This window comes from Physella acuta, unplaced genomic scaffold (genome assembly GCF_028476545.2).
Source record: "Physella acuta isolate Inbredline_101_S28 unplaced genomic scaffold, ASM2847654v3 ptg000275l, whole genome shotgun sequence".
Lineage (NCBI taxonomy): Eukaryota > Metazoa > Mollusca > Gastropoda > Physidae > Physella > Physella acuta.
Genome location: NW_026731794.1, coordinates 240,725 through 256,432, shown reverse-complemented (window position 1 = coordinate 256,432; position 15,708 = coordinate 240,725). Strand labels below are relative to the sequence as shown.

The following is a 15,708-nucleotide window of genomic DNA, read 5'->3' as shown; positions in this document are numbered from 1 at the left end:
ATTTTTTTCCAACCCATTTTGGCGCTCCTAGGGTCGGCGCCCAGGGACATATGTACCCCCGCTCCCTGTTGCTATGCCTCTGCCTACGCTGAAAAGAGTAGCAGATCATTATATTAGGCTACATTTCTAGTTCTTGATTACTAACATAACATGGTTCCCGAAAGATGCACAACGGAAAAGAGCGGGAAAAAAAAGCGCAATGGAAAAAAACGCAAAGAGAAAAATGCAAAACCAGAAAAATGAAAATTCATTGACATCTCCTGCAACAGCCTTAATTAGTCAGTTGGGCTTGTATTGAAAACTCACTTCAAAAATTTTCAATCGTCTGCTATTTATTTTAACATGACAAGGTTAGCGTCACCCAACCAAATTATGTACTGAACAGCACAATACGCAGCATGTATCCTATATAACAGAAGATCTACGGTTGTTGATATCATTTTGCATTCGTCCGGTAAACATTTTCAGAAGAAGACCTTCCAAACCTTTTATAACCTTTTTATAAAGAAACAAAGAGAGATGGAGTTTTATTATAACATCAAGCTTTGACTTAGACCTACACCAATGGCATCTACATTGTTAAACTGATTAACTATGTAATGTAGGGCTCAAATGGATCAATGAACTAACCTTACGCTCAACCAGTTTGAAAGTTCGAGTTTTGTAACACTGTTACTAAGCTAGCAAAATGGAAATGGGCATATTCTATATCATCTACACAAACACCTAATATATATATATATATATATATATATATATATATATATATATATATATATATATATATATATATATATATGAGACCAAGTAGCAGCAGCAGCATGTGTGATGATGTTCTTTGTTAGGTCTGGTGCAACCCCTTCCTCATGGCACCCAAATGCCACACAGGCGTGTACAACCTCCTGTCTGTAGGTATTCGCCTGGGGCTTAGGAAATCCCACCTCTAGGCCGACGACACCTCATTTGGGGTCCTCCATAAATGACGTCATGCTTTTTTGGACGATTTTTACCTCCCCCCTCCCCTCCATCACAAAAAGCCAGACTCCCCCCGCCCTATTTTGTAAATAACAAACAGATTTACTACAACAGTGATATTATACAGTAAAAAAATATATGCATGAACTGTAGTGTGAAAGATAGGCAAACGTTCAAAACACTTACATGACTTATTTCCCTTTTTTTTAAATAGTTAAATAGGGGTACTCATTAGCTCCTTTTATTAGATTTGTACTAAACAAATTAAAAAGCAATTGCTTCTCTTACTTATTATTTTTTTAAAAATACATACAAAAGAATGGCATGGTATAAAAAGGAAATGTATTTAAAATTAATAATACAAAAAGCATTAAAAAACATATATTATTATATATACACACACATATACATATATATAGGGGGGGGGGCAGAAATATTTTTTTTTGCGGGTTAGCACTTTTTTTCTAGTTCCGCCATTGGTTAGTGGGGACATCAAGTCACTCTTTTATTGAGTAATAAACCGGGAGTAATCTCCCCTAAACTTTCTCGAATATTCTTATATAACTCGGAATATAGACATGATTTTTAATTACTTAAACTTTTAAAATTAGAATAGAATCTCGTAGAAAAAAGAATTGCGCACCAAGCGAACGCCAAAACAAAATGTGCATAATAGTGCGCAATATTATTATACTTTATAAATTTACATGCGTTTTTTGAGAAATCGGAAATAGCGTAAATTAGTACTTTCATTCAACGGAAATTACTCAAAATTTGAAAGAAGGTAGAGAATGAGATCTTTTACTTACATGTGAAATTTCGTTTATCTATCTGAAATAGAACTCAAGTTATAGGCTTTTGAAAAATTCAAAGTAGAAAAAGTACCACTTCCGGTTATCGGAAATCGCTCAAAAACTGATATGGATCTATGATTTTGATAAAATACTTATATATGAAATTTCATCAACCTAGCTTAAATGGTACTCCAGTTATCGTGTTTACACACAGACACACAAACACACACACAGACATACGGACAAGATTGCAAAATTATGTTTTTCCGTATCAGTGAGGTGTAAAAAATATGTAAAAATCTTGATTTTTTTTTGCACGATTACAAGGGTTTCTCTATACTTCGTATATACGAGAAAGTAATAAATGTGGAAACACCCCAACAAACCCAGAGAAACTATACAAAATTTTGGTGAGAGACAGAAGATTGAGTGGCACAACAAGAAGAGATGCCTGGAAGAAACTCTGAATGGGGGCTACCTTGGTTTATCCATAAACTCAAATTGTTGAAACATTGAGCTGATAGCACTGAAAGGCAAACTTGGCTACAACAGGGGACGTTAATGTATCATGACAAGCAGCTGAAAGTCCCATTTTATTTTCTGAAACTTTAAAGTCAACAGCTAGACAGTTGCCTTGACCCAGTTCTCGTGCACAAAGTTGCCTTGACAGTTCTCATACACACAGTTGCCTTGACCCAGTTCTCCTGAACAAAGTTGCCTTGACCGAGTTCTCATGTAGAAAACTGAACTGGCTTTCTTCTGGTGAACTAGCTGGCTAGCTGACAGTTGGTGAACTAGCTGACAGTTGGTGAACTAGCTGGCTAGCTGACAGTTGGTGAACTAGCTGGCTAGCCGACAGTTGGTGAACTAGCTGGCTAGCCGACAGTTGGTGAACTAGCTGGCTAGCCGACAGTTGGTGAACTAGCTGGCTAGCCGACAGTTGGTGAACTAGCTGGCTAGCCGACAGTTGGTGAACTAGCTGGCTAGCCGACAGTTGGTGAACTAGCTGGCTAGCCGACAGTTGGTGAACTAGCTGGCTAGCCGACAGTTGGTGAACTAGCTGGCTAGCCGACAGTTGGTGAACTAGCTGGCTAGCCGACAGTTGGTGAACTAGCTGGCTAGCCGACAGTTGGTGAACTAGCTGGCTAGCCGACAGTTGGTGAACTAGCTGGCTAGCCGACAGTTGGTGAACTAGCTGGCTAGCCGACAGTTGGTGAACTAGCTGGCTAGCCGACAGTTGGTGAACTAGCTGGCTAGCCGACAGTTGGTGAACTAGCTGGCTTGCATGTGAGCTTTGAAAGCATCATAGCTGATGGCTGGGTCTGTGGTCCCCACAGCAACATTTTCATTGGTTTCTGCTTTGTTGATTTCAAACTTGACCCACTTGTAACGGGAACATTTCCTGGCCCCAGGGCAGGACTGGATCAGGTTTTGTATGACAGGGTGGGACAGACCAAAGAACGCTAACCCCTGACCTTCTGCTTGCATCAGTGATGTGCCGCTGAAACAAAAATAGGACACAAATAAAACAAATTCAGCCTTATCCTAGCACTACAAATTGAGCCCTATCCTAGCACTACAAATTGATCACTATCCTAGCACTACTAATTGATCACTATCCTAGCACTACAAATTGAGCCCTATCCTAGCACTACAAATTGATCACTATTCTAGCACTACAAATTGAGCCCTATCCTAGCACTACAAATTGATCACTATCCTAGCACTACAAATTGATCACTATCCTAGCACTACAAATTGAGCCCTATCCTAGCACTACAAATTGATCACTATCCTAGCACTACAAATTGAGCCCTATCCTAGCACTACAAATTGATCACTATCCTAGCACTACTAATTGATCACTATCCTAGCACTACAAATTGAGCCCTATCCTAGCACTACAAATTGATCACTATTCTAGCACTACAAATTGAGCCCTATCCTAGCACTACAAATTGATCACTATCCTAGCACTACAAATTGATCACTATCCTAGCACTACAAATTGAGCCCTATCCTAGCACTACAAATTGATCACTATCCTAGCACTACAAATTGAGCCCTATCCTAGCACTACAAACTGAGCCCTATCCTAGCACTACAAACTGAGCCCTATCCTAGCACTACAAATTGAGCCCTATCCTAGCACTACAAACACTATCCCGTACCGTGATTTATTGACAGCTCGTATCAGCTGAGTGTGACAGTCAACTGGTGAGGTAGACTTGAAGAGAATCTCGGAGCTGTCTTCAGCTGCTATCTCAAACTGTAGAGAGAAATGGCCAGTTCAGGCTTGCTACAGCTCATAATTGTATTGTAAACAAGGGCTGGTGAATCAAGGATAAAAAGTAGCTTCTTACACAGGCCAAAGGGGGAAGCATTTAGTAGCTACTTACACAGGCCAAAGGGGGAAGCATTTAGTAGCTACTTACACAGGCCAAAGGGGGAAGCATTTAGTAGCTACTTACACAGGCCAAAGGGGGAAGCATTTAGTAGCTACTTACACAGGCCAAAGGGGGAAGCATTTAGTAGCTACTTACACAGGCTAAAGGGGGAAGCATTTAGTAGCTACTTACACAGGCTAAAGGGGGAAGCATTTAGTAGCTACTTACACAGGCTAAAGGGGGAAGCATTTAGTAGCTACTTACACAGGCCAAAGGGGGAAGCATTTAGTAGCTACTTACACAGGCCAAAGGGGGAAGCATTTAGTAGCTACTTACACAGGCTAAAGGGGGAAGCATTTAGTAGCTACTTACACAGGCTAAAGGGGGAAGCATTTAGTAGCTACTTACACAGGCTAAAGGGGGAAGCATTTAGTAGCTACTTACACAGGCCAAAGGGGGAAGCATTTAGTAGCTACTTACACAGGCCAAAGGGGGAAGCATTTAGTAGCTACTTACACAGGCCAAAGGGGGAAGCATTTAGTAGCTACTTACACAGGCTAAAGGGGGAAGCATTTAGTAGCTACTTACACAGGCCAAAGGGGGAAGCATTTAGTAGCTAAGGGTGTCTGTAGTTGAAATCTTACCAGAGGTCCTTCGTTGTTGTCAGATATTTTACAGGTGTACAGACACTTGGTGTCCAGCTTGTGGAGGCTGGCGTAGACACGGGTGATGCAGAAACCCACGGGGTAGATGGACTCCAGCGAGTGAAAGCTCAGGCGATCCGGAACTATCTGGGAGAGAAAACATCACATGTATGTAGGATATAGTCAAATCTATATGTACCCCATTGGAGGGTATACACCCCTTTGAAAAAACAAATGAGCTACCTCTTCTATACTGTCAGCTCTACTTAAGTCGCCATACACAATTACCCACTCCAAGCACAATAACCTCTACTACACTGCTACTCTCCCCCAATCCCCAACTCCACTAGTTACCTCCCCATCCCTGTTACTCCACTAGTTACCTCCCCATCCCTGTTACTCCACTAGTTACCTCCCCATCCCTGTTACTCCACTAGTTACCTCCCCATCCCTGTTACTCCACTACTTACCTCTCCTATGCTATGTAATGTGATATCTCCCAACACCATTGGGAAAATGGGACGGCCAAGAGAGTCCAACATGAGGGGGGGAATCATCTTCTTGGCAGCACCTTTTCCTTTCTTTGGCCGTACAGAGGGTGTGTCTGTGGTACAGTAGACATTTATAAACCATAACAATAATTTTCTTTACAACTTTTAATCAAATGTAATTTCTTCCCTGTTTTCTGTGAGAACCTTTGAGCAAGTGGTACTTTGACCAGACAGATGTGGCTGAGCACCTGAGGAAGGTCAGGCTGACACTACACACATGAGGGAGGTCAGGCTGACACTACACACATGAGGGAGGTCAGGCTGACACTACACACATGAGGAAGGTCAGGCTGACACTACACATATGAGGGAGGTCAGGCTGACACTACACATATGAGGGAGGTCAGGCTGACACTACACATATGAGGGAGGTCAGGCTGACACTACACACCTGAGGGAGGTCAGGCTGACACTACACACATGAGGGAGGTCAGGCTGACACTACACACATGAGGAAGGTCAGGCTGACACTACACACATGAGGGAGGTCAGGCTGACACTACACACATGAGGGAGGTCAGGCTGACACTACACATATGAGGGAGGTCAGGCTGACACTACACACATGAGGGAGGTCAGGCTGACACTACACACATGAGGAAGGTCAGGCTGACACTACACACCTGAGGGAGGTCAGGCTGACACTACACACATGAGGGAGGTCAGGCTGACACTACACACATGAGGGAGGTCAGGCTGACACTACACACATGAGGGAGGTCAGGCTGACACTACACACATGAGGGAGGTCAGGCTGACACTACACACATGAGGGAGGTCAGGCTGACACTACACATATGAGGGAGGTCAGGCTGACACTACACACATGAGGGAGGTCAGGCTGACACTACACACATGAGGAAGGTCAGGCTGACACTACACATATGAGGGAGGTCAGGCTGACACTACACACATGAGGGAGGTCAGGCTGACACTACACACATGAGGAAGGTCAGGCTGACACTACACACCTGAAGATTCCTTGCTGGCCATTTTCTTCTTTGTTTCACCTGTCCCAGTGCTGACCAGTGATGGGCCAGCAGACAGCAGGCCGGCTGAGCTGGGGGAGGATGCAGAGATTGCCAACTTGCGCTTGACAGCCTTAGGCTTGCCACTGTATTCTGATGGACTTTTGTCAACAGGCAGGGTCCCTGCTAGACCTGGTGATTTCACAAAGTATAACATACATCAGGCATGGAGTGGATACATGAGCCACACTGTATTCTGATGGACTTTTGTCAACAGGCAGGGTCCCTGCTAGACCTGGTGATTTCACAAGTATAACATACATCAGGCATGGAGTGGATACATGAGCCACACGCTGGATACATGAGCCACACAGTGGATACATGAGCCACACTGTATTCTGATGGACTTTTGTCAACAGGCAGGGTCCCTGCTAGACCTGGTGATTTCACAAGTATAACATACATCAGGCATGGAGTGGATACATGAGCCACACGCTGGATACATGAGCCACACAGTGGATACATGAGCCACATGGTGGATACATGAGCCACACGGTGGATACATGAGCCACATGGTGGATACATGAGCCAAACAGTGGATACATGAGCCACACGGTGGATACATGAGCCACATGGTGGATACATGAGCCACACAGTGGATACATGAGCCACACAGTGGATACATGAGCCACACGGTGGATACATGAGCCACACTGTGGATACATGAGCCACACACTGGATACATAAGCCACATGGTGGATACATGAGCCAAACAGTGGATACATGAGCCACACTGTGGATACATGAGCCACACACTGGATACATGAGCCACATGGTGGATACATGAGCCACACAGTGGATACATGAGCCACACAGTGGATACATGAGCCACACGGTGGATACATGAGCCACACAGTGGATACATGAGCCACACAATGGATACATGAGCCACATGGTGGATACATGAGCCACACAGTGGATACATGAGCCACGCTGTGGATACATGAGCCACACACTGGATACATGAGCCAAACAGTGGATACATGAGCCACACAGTGGATACATGAGCCACGCTGTGGATACATGAGCCACACAGTGGATACATGAGCCACGCTGTGGATACATGAGCAGCGCAGTGGATGTATGAAGACAAAACAAAGTTCATTTTTTAAAAAGTAACACCAGTTGATTTTGATACAACTTTGTCAAATTTGAACCAAAGTGCTTTAGAGTTCTAAAGTGGGCCTATCTACCCACAATGATAAAATCTACTTTATGATTACCTTTGGATTGTCTTGCTGAAGAAACCTGAGATTCTAACTTGATGGTCGGAGCATTGGGCTCATTAGCTGATTGGTACTGGAGGACCTTCCTCAGGAGAAATCTGGAGAGAGGCAGCCCAATCAAACTCTAGACAGCCAGATATTCAGCCCAATCAAACCTTAACTCTAGACAGCCAGATATTCAGCCCAATCAAACCTTAACTCTAGACAGCCAGATATTCAGCCCAATCAAACTCTAGACAGCCAGATATTCAGCCCAATCAAACCTTAACTCAAGACAGCCAGATATTCAGCCCAATCAAACCTTAACTCTAGACAGCCAGATATTCAGCCCAATCAAACCTTAACTCTAGACAGCCAGATATTCAGCCCAATCAAACTCTAGACGGCCAGATATTCAGCCCAATCAAACCTTAACTCTAGACAGCCAGATATTCAGCCCAATCAAACCTTAACTCTAGACAGCCAGATATTCAGTCCAATCAAACCTTAACTCTAGACAGCCAGATATTCAGCCCAATCAAACCTTAACTCTAGACAGCCAAATATTCAGCCCAATCAAACTCTAGACAGCCAGATATTCAGTCCAATCAAACCTTAACTCTAGACAGCCAGATATTCAGCCCAATCAAACCTTAACTCTAGAAATCCAGATATTCAGCCCAATCAAACCTTAACTTTAGACAGCCAGATATTCAGCCCAATCAAACCTTAACTCAAGACAGCCAGATATTCAGCCCAATCAAACTCTAGACAGCCAGATATTCAGTCCAATCAAACCTTAACTCTAGACAGCCAGATATTCAGCCCAATCAAAACTTAACTCTAGACAGCCAGATATTCAGCCCAATCAAACCTTAACTCTAGACAGCCAGATATTCAGCTCAATCAAACTCTAGACAGCCAGATATTCAGCCCAATCAAACCTTAACTCTAGACAGCCAGATATTCAGTCCAATCAAACCTTAACTCTAGACAGCCAGATATTCAGTCCAATCAAACTCTAGACAGCCAGATATTCAGCCCAATCAAACCTTAACTCTAGACAGCCAGATATTCAGTCCAATCAAACCTTAACTCTAGACAGCCAGATATTCAGCCCAATCAAACCTTAACTCTAGACAGCCAGATATTCAGCCCAATCAAACTCTAGACAGCCAGATATTCAGCCCAATCAAACCTTAACTCTAGACAGCCAGATATTCAGCCCAATCAAACCTTAACTCTAGACAGCCAGATATTCAGCCCAATCAAACTCTAGACAGCCAGATATTCAGCCCAATCAAACTCTAGACAGCCAGATATTCAGCCCAATCAAACTCTAGACAGCCAGATATTCAGCCCAATCAAACCTTAACTCTAGACAGCCAGATATTCGATTGTAGGAAAAAAAGTCACAGGAAAAAAAAACACAGGAAAAAAAACACAGAAAAAAAGTCACAGGAAAAAAAGTCACAGGAAAAAAAGTCACAAATATATATTTGCATTGAATTTGTTAATACTTTTATGTATTAAATATTCAGAGAGTGCAAATTAACTTAGGATTAATTAAATGTAATGTAATGTGTGTAGGTTGTATACGCCTAGTAATTATTATAATTCATCTAAAAATATTTAGTATGAATTATGTAGATTGTAATTATGTTAAACATAATATTTATAGCATTTAATAGAATGTCCACAGTTTTCATCGTGTTTTTTTTAAAATTAAATTACCGTGAAATGGTAAGGTCATCTGAATTACTGCCCTCAACTCATGGCAACAATAGTTATGTTTAGTTCAACCACCTTTACTGCCCACATTAGTCACGCTCATTACATAACAAAACTTAGGATCAAAACAGAAAGCCGACAAGGTTCAAAGGCTGTCATTGACGCATAACGTCAACAACACAAATATGTTCGGACAATGCCTACTGAGGAGAGGCCGACCAGAGAATAGCCTACAGCAAAATGTGCCTAAATTTCTTTTATAGTTAACTTTTCTACCGCGTATTTAACTAAATACGTAACAAAAGTTGAGATTGTTATGTTAATTATCTTAGAATATTTTTACTTACAATTGTTATAAATCATAATGCTTTTAACGTCTATAAATAATTTATGCTATCAAAAAATACAACCCACAACAATAAACATACAAAATTTACAATTCTTAACAAATTAATAAAAAGATTTCTAAAAAGATTTTTGTGACTTTTTCTGTGACTTTATTTCTGTGACTTTTTTTCCGATAAAATTTTTCCACTGTGACTTTTTTTCTGTGACTTTTTTTCCTAGCAAAAACTGTGACTTTTTTTTCTGTGTTTTTTTTTCCTGTGACTTTTTTTCCGTTTACCAGATATTCAGCCCAATCAAACCTTAACTCTAGACAGCCAGATATTCAGCCCAATCAAACCTTAACTCTAGACAGCCAGATATTCAGCCCAATCAAACCTTAACTCTAGACAGCCAGATATTCAGCCCAATCAAACCTTAACTCTAGACAGCCAAATATTCAGCCCAATCAAACTCTAGACGGCCAGATATTCAGCCCAATCAAACCTTAACTCTAGACAGCCAGATATTCAGCCCAATCAAACCTTAACTCTAGACAGCCAGATATTCAGTCCAATCAAACCTTAACTCTAGACAGCCAGATATTCAGTCCAATCAAACCTTAACTCTAGACAGCCAGATATTCAGCCCAATCAAACCTTAACTCTAGACAGCCAGATATTCAGCCCAATCAAACTCTAGACAGCCAGATATTCAGCCCAATCAAACCTTAACTCTAGACAGCCAGATATTCGATTGTAGGAAAAAAAGTCACAGGAAAAAAAAACACAGGAAAAAAAAACACAGAAAAAAAGTCACAGGAAAAAAAGTCACAGGAAAAAAAGTCACAAATATATATTTGCATTGAATTTGTTAATACTTTTATGTATTAAATATTCAGAGAGTGCAAATTAACTTAGGATTAATTAAATGTAATGTAATGTGTGTAGGTTGTATACGCCTAGTAATTTTTATAATTCATCTAAAAATATTTAGTATGAATTATGTAGATTGTAATTATGTTAAACATAATATTTATAGCATTTAATAGAATGTCCACAGTTTTCATCGTGTTTTTTTTTTTAATTAAATTACCGTGAAATGGTAAGGTCATCTGAATTACTGCCCTCAACTCATGGCAACAATAGTTATGTTTAGTTCAACCACCTTTACTGCCCACATTAGTCACGCTCATTACATAACAAAACTTAGGATCAAAACAGAAAGCCGACAAGGTTCAAAGGCTGTCATTGACGCATAACGTCAACAACACAAATATGTTCGGACAATGCCTACTGAGGAGAGGCCGACCAGAGAATAGCCTACAGCAAAATGTGCCTAAATTTCTTTTATAGTTAACTTTTCTACTGCGTATTTAACTAAATACGTAACAAAAGTTGAGATTGTTATGTTAATTATCTTAGAATATTTTTACTTACAATTGTTATAAATCATAATGCTTTTAACGTCTATAAATAATTTATGCTATCAAAAAATACAACCCACAACAATAAACATACAAAATTTACAATTCTTAACAAATTAATAAAAAGATTTCTAAAAAGATTTTTGTGACTTTTTTTCTGTGACTTTTTTTCCGATAAAATTTTTCCACTGTGACTTTTTTTCTGTGACTTTTTTTCCTAGCAAAAACTGTGACTTTTTTTTCTGTGTTTTTTTTCCTGTGACTTTTTTTCCGTTTACCAGATATTCAGCCCAATCAAACCTTAACTCTAGACAGCCAGATATTCAGCCCAATCAAACTCTAGACAGCCAGATATTCAGCCCAATCAAACCTTAACTCTAGACAGCCAAATATTCAGCCCAATCAAACTCTAGACGGCCAGATATTCAGCCCAATCAAACCTTAACTCTAGACAGCCAGATATTCAGCCCAATCAAACCTTAACTCTAGACAGCCAGATATTCAGCCCAATCAAACCTTAACTCTAGACAGCCAGATATTCAGCCCAATCAAACCTTAACTCTAGACAGCCAGATATTCAGCCCAATCAAACTCTAGACAGCCAGATATTCAGCCCAATCAAACCTTAACTAGACAGCCAGATATTCAGCCCAATCAAACCTTAACTCTAGACAGCCAGATATTCAGTCCAATCAAACCTTAACTCTAGACAGCCAGATATTCAGCCCAATCAAAACTTAACTCTAGACCAGGGGTCTCCAAACTTTTCAATCCGAGGGCCGCATTAACTATCAAATTTCAGTTTGGGGGCCAGTTTCTTCTAGGCTTGTCTTTGGTTTTTCTGGCCAAAGTTCTTCAGCTATCACCAACAAACAATTTTTCAATGGACAAAAAGATCTCCGCGGGCCGGATGAGAGGACTTCGCGGGCCGCATCTGGTCCGCGGGCCGTAGTTTGGAGACCCCTGCTCTAGACAGCCAGATATTCAGCCCAATCAAACTCTAGACAGCCAGATATTCAGTCCAATCAAACCTTAACTCTAGACAGCCAGATATTCAGCCCAATCAAACTCTAGACAGCCAGATATTCAGCCCAATCAAACTCTAGACAGCCAGATATTCAGCCCAATCAAACCTTAACTCTAGAAATCCAGATATTCAGCCCAATCAAACCTTAACTCTAGACAGCCAGATATTCAGCCCAATCCAACCTTAACTCTAGACAGCCAGATATTCAGCCCAATCAAACTCTAGACAGTCAGATATTCAGCCCAATCAAACCTTAACTCTAGACAGCCAGATATTCAGCCCAATCAAACCTTAACTCTAGACAGCCAGATATTCAGCCCAATCAAACTCTAGACAGCCAGATATTCAGCCCAATCAAACCTTAACTCTAGACAGCCAGATATTCAGCCCAATCAAACCTTAACTCTAGACAGCCAGATATTCAGCCCAATCAAACTCTAGACAGCCAGATATTCAGCCCAATCAAACCTTAACTCTAGACAGCCAGATATTCAGCCCAATCAAACTCTAGACAGCCAGATATTCAGCCCAATCAAACCTTAACTCTAGACAGCCAGATATTCAGTCCAATCAAACCTTAACTCTAGACAGCCAGATATTCAGCCCAATCAAACTCTAGACAGCCAGATATTCAGCCCAATCAAACCTTAACTCTAGACAGCCAGATATTCAGCCCAATCAAACCTTAACTCTAGACAGCCAGATATTCAGTCCAATCAAACCTTAACTCTAGACAGCCAGATATTCAGCCCAATCAAACCTTAACTCTAGACAGCCAGATATTCAGTCCAATCAAACCTTAACTCTAGACAGCCAGATATTCAGTCCAATCAAACCTTAACTCTAGACAGCCAGATATTCAGCTCAATCAAACTCTAGACAGCCAGATATTCAGCCCAATCAAACCTTAACTCTAGACAGCCAGATATTCAGTCCAATCAAAACTCATGCACACAACTAATTTTCTTTAAGATATCCCAGCTTGAAGGTTGATTTTATGTCATAGAAGAAAATTGCAACTAAAAAGAGTTGACAGTAATAAGTAATTTAACTGTGAGAAAATATAAAGCCATTCAGCATTTACCGTCTCTCTTCCTTAGCTTTGGCCAACTTCTCTTCTGTTCGTAAAACTTCGTCACATATGGCCCCATTCTCCTGTAGGAAGTTAGTTGACTTGTAGAGTTGGGACCATTGATTATGTGGGAGATATTCATTTCACCATGCAAACGTGTACACATAAGTACACAGAAATACTCACAAATATTGCATCTTTTATTGCACGCTTGAGCTTGCGCAGTTTCTTTGCATATAAATCTTGCATGTTCTGATGGGAGGACTTGGCTCGTGGCGCGCTAGATGGTCCTGCTGATGGACCAGGCCTAGAAGAAAAAAGGTGCAAGTCAAACACTAAACTAAACAGGTAGGATTAAATAGGCCTCACTTAAAGGTGGAAATCAAACACTAAACTAAACTGGTAGGATTAAATAGGCCTCACTAAAAGGTGCAAGTCAAACACTAAACTAAACAGGTAGGATTAAATAGGCCTCACTAAAAGGTGCAAGTCAAACACTAAACTAAACAGGTAGGATTAAACAGGCCTCACTAAAAGGTGGAAGTCAACTGTAAAATGACAAGGCAGTCAACTAACAGACATACCCCGGGGCGGAGGATAATTGTTTTTCCTTGATAAGCTGTTGAAAAAGTTTTTGAGAGGCTTGAACATCTGCAGGGGTGGAGCTTGTTCCTGCAGGGGTGGAGCTTGTTCCAGCAGGGGTGGAGCTTGTTCCCACCGCAGGGGTGGAGCTTGTTCCTGCAGGGGTGGAGCTTGTTCCTGCAGGGGTGGAGCTTGTTCCTGCAGGGGTAGGGCTGGTTCCTGCAGGGGGGGATGTGGGCTGGTGCTCTGTTGGCATGGCTAACTTGCTGATTGACTAAAGGAGAAAAAAACATTGGTAACTTGACTAGGTTTTATACTGCTGCTTGTGTCTATGTCAAGGTTTTATACTGCTGCTTGTGTCTATGTCAAGGTTTTATACTACTAATAGTGTCTATGTCAAGGTTTTATACTGCTGCTTTTGTCTATGTCAAGGTTTTATACTGCTGCTAGTGTCTATGTCAAGGTTTTATACTACTACTAGTGTCTATCAAGTTTTTATACTGCTGCTAGCATCAATGTCAAGGTTTTATACTGCGTGTGATACCACAAGTTTTAAAACATCAATTACATTCAATCTTAATCTTAGGTAAAGTCTTTCAAAAATCAGTCAGGTTTTTACTACTAATCTAGAGTAGATTTAGTTCTAGTCTCTAGATCTAGTTATTACTTATTACTTACATTTTAATAATTATTTCACATTGTGAGGAGGATTTATGTTTTGAAAAATACAAAAATGTTTCCTTGTTTCATTTATGTACCTGTTATTAAACAATTGAATTAAAACTTTTCAGTAATAAATGAACACCAGCGATGTTTCCAACACATGCAACCATGCTCATTTACTATAGCAGCCATCTTGTTAAAGTTTTTGATTCAGGTGGAAGTCACTCTATTTTACAAATGGCTCCTGTTTATATATATAGCAAATCTTGCTTGCAGACACTGCTGTTTAAAGTTAATTTCTGGCCAATATAGATATATTTAGCCATTGATTTAGGTCTATTATTCATTTATCTATAATATTTGACACAAACATATCACAATATACTTCTATTACAGCCTTGACAATGAGGTAACGTTTTCGCGGGCGATTTTACGTACCCAAAACGATAGATTACCGTTTTTTTTTACCAAAATCCCTAACAATGAGGTAACTTTTTCGTACAGTACTAACCGCGGGCGATTTTACCTATCTAAAACGATAGATTACCTGATTACCTCAAATTGAAATTATGCAGTGATCATTAAAACTAAAACCTAATTTTAATTTTTAACTAATATAAATTTAGTAATTTAATATATATATATATATTATAGGCCCTATAGTATAGTATAGCCTAGCTAACTATTATAAACTTAAAACTAGTTGGTAGTTACTCAACTCAACTAGCTAGACTTTTTGAGTTTTTGAATAGGGATTGTCTGACTGGTACTAGTCTAGATCTAGATTTCTAGCTAAACTATGATTAGTAATTAGTTTTAGTAGTACAACTAGAATACTAGATCTAGATCCTAGCTAGACTAAGTATAGTAAGTATAATCAACTCAGTACAGTTAGGCCTACCGATTTTGTTGGGCTGGTCGCCGCCATTTAAAAAGGTCAAACAATTATTACGGGGTCATTTCCGTACACTAATAATAGAATTCGGTGAATTCAAAATCAATGTCTTCGTAATAATAATAATTACGAGCCGACTCGCGGCGTATCATACGCCGCTATTTAGTTATTTTTACAAGCTTTTATTTAACTTGCTTTCTCGTCAGTCTTTCTGTCTGTCTAGATCAAAACGGCCATGTGAAATTGAGGCACTTCTTACTCAAAGATACGGTTCGTAATTGATACGTGGGTCAAGACATCGTGGCATTCAATTATTTTTTTATGAATTAATTAAAATTTGGACCGAATTAGTAGGCAGTTCTATCCACACGCGTCATCACGGCCGTTTTGGGCGTGGAACGAGG

General features: G+C 40.4%; 1 protein-coding gene across 1 annotated transcript; it reads right to left on the bottom strand.

Annotated features, from left to right (window-relative positions):
* Positions 1-1,219: 1,219 nt before the first annotated feature.
* Positions 1,220-15,358, bottom strand: LOC131939352 (transforming growth factor beta regulator 1). Its single transcript, XM_059297632.1, has 10 exons — positions 15,311-15,358; positions 13,749-14,020; positions 13,351-13,471; positions 13,177-13,247; positions 7,603-7,703; positions 6,323-6,511; positions 5,271-5,404; positions 4,801-4,947; positions 3,941-4,038; positions 1,220-3,270 (listed from the first exon to the last, which is right to left on the bottom strand). The coding sequence occupies exons 1-10, from the start codon at positions 15,335-15,337 to the stop codon at positions 3,042-3,044; spliced, it is 1,389 nt and encodes a 462-aa protein (XP_059153615.1). The 5' UTR covers positions 15,338-15,358; the 3' UTR covers positions 1,220-3,041.
* Between the last annotated feature and the right edge of the window lie 350 nt (positions 15,359-15,708).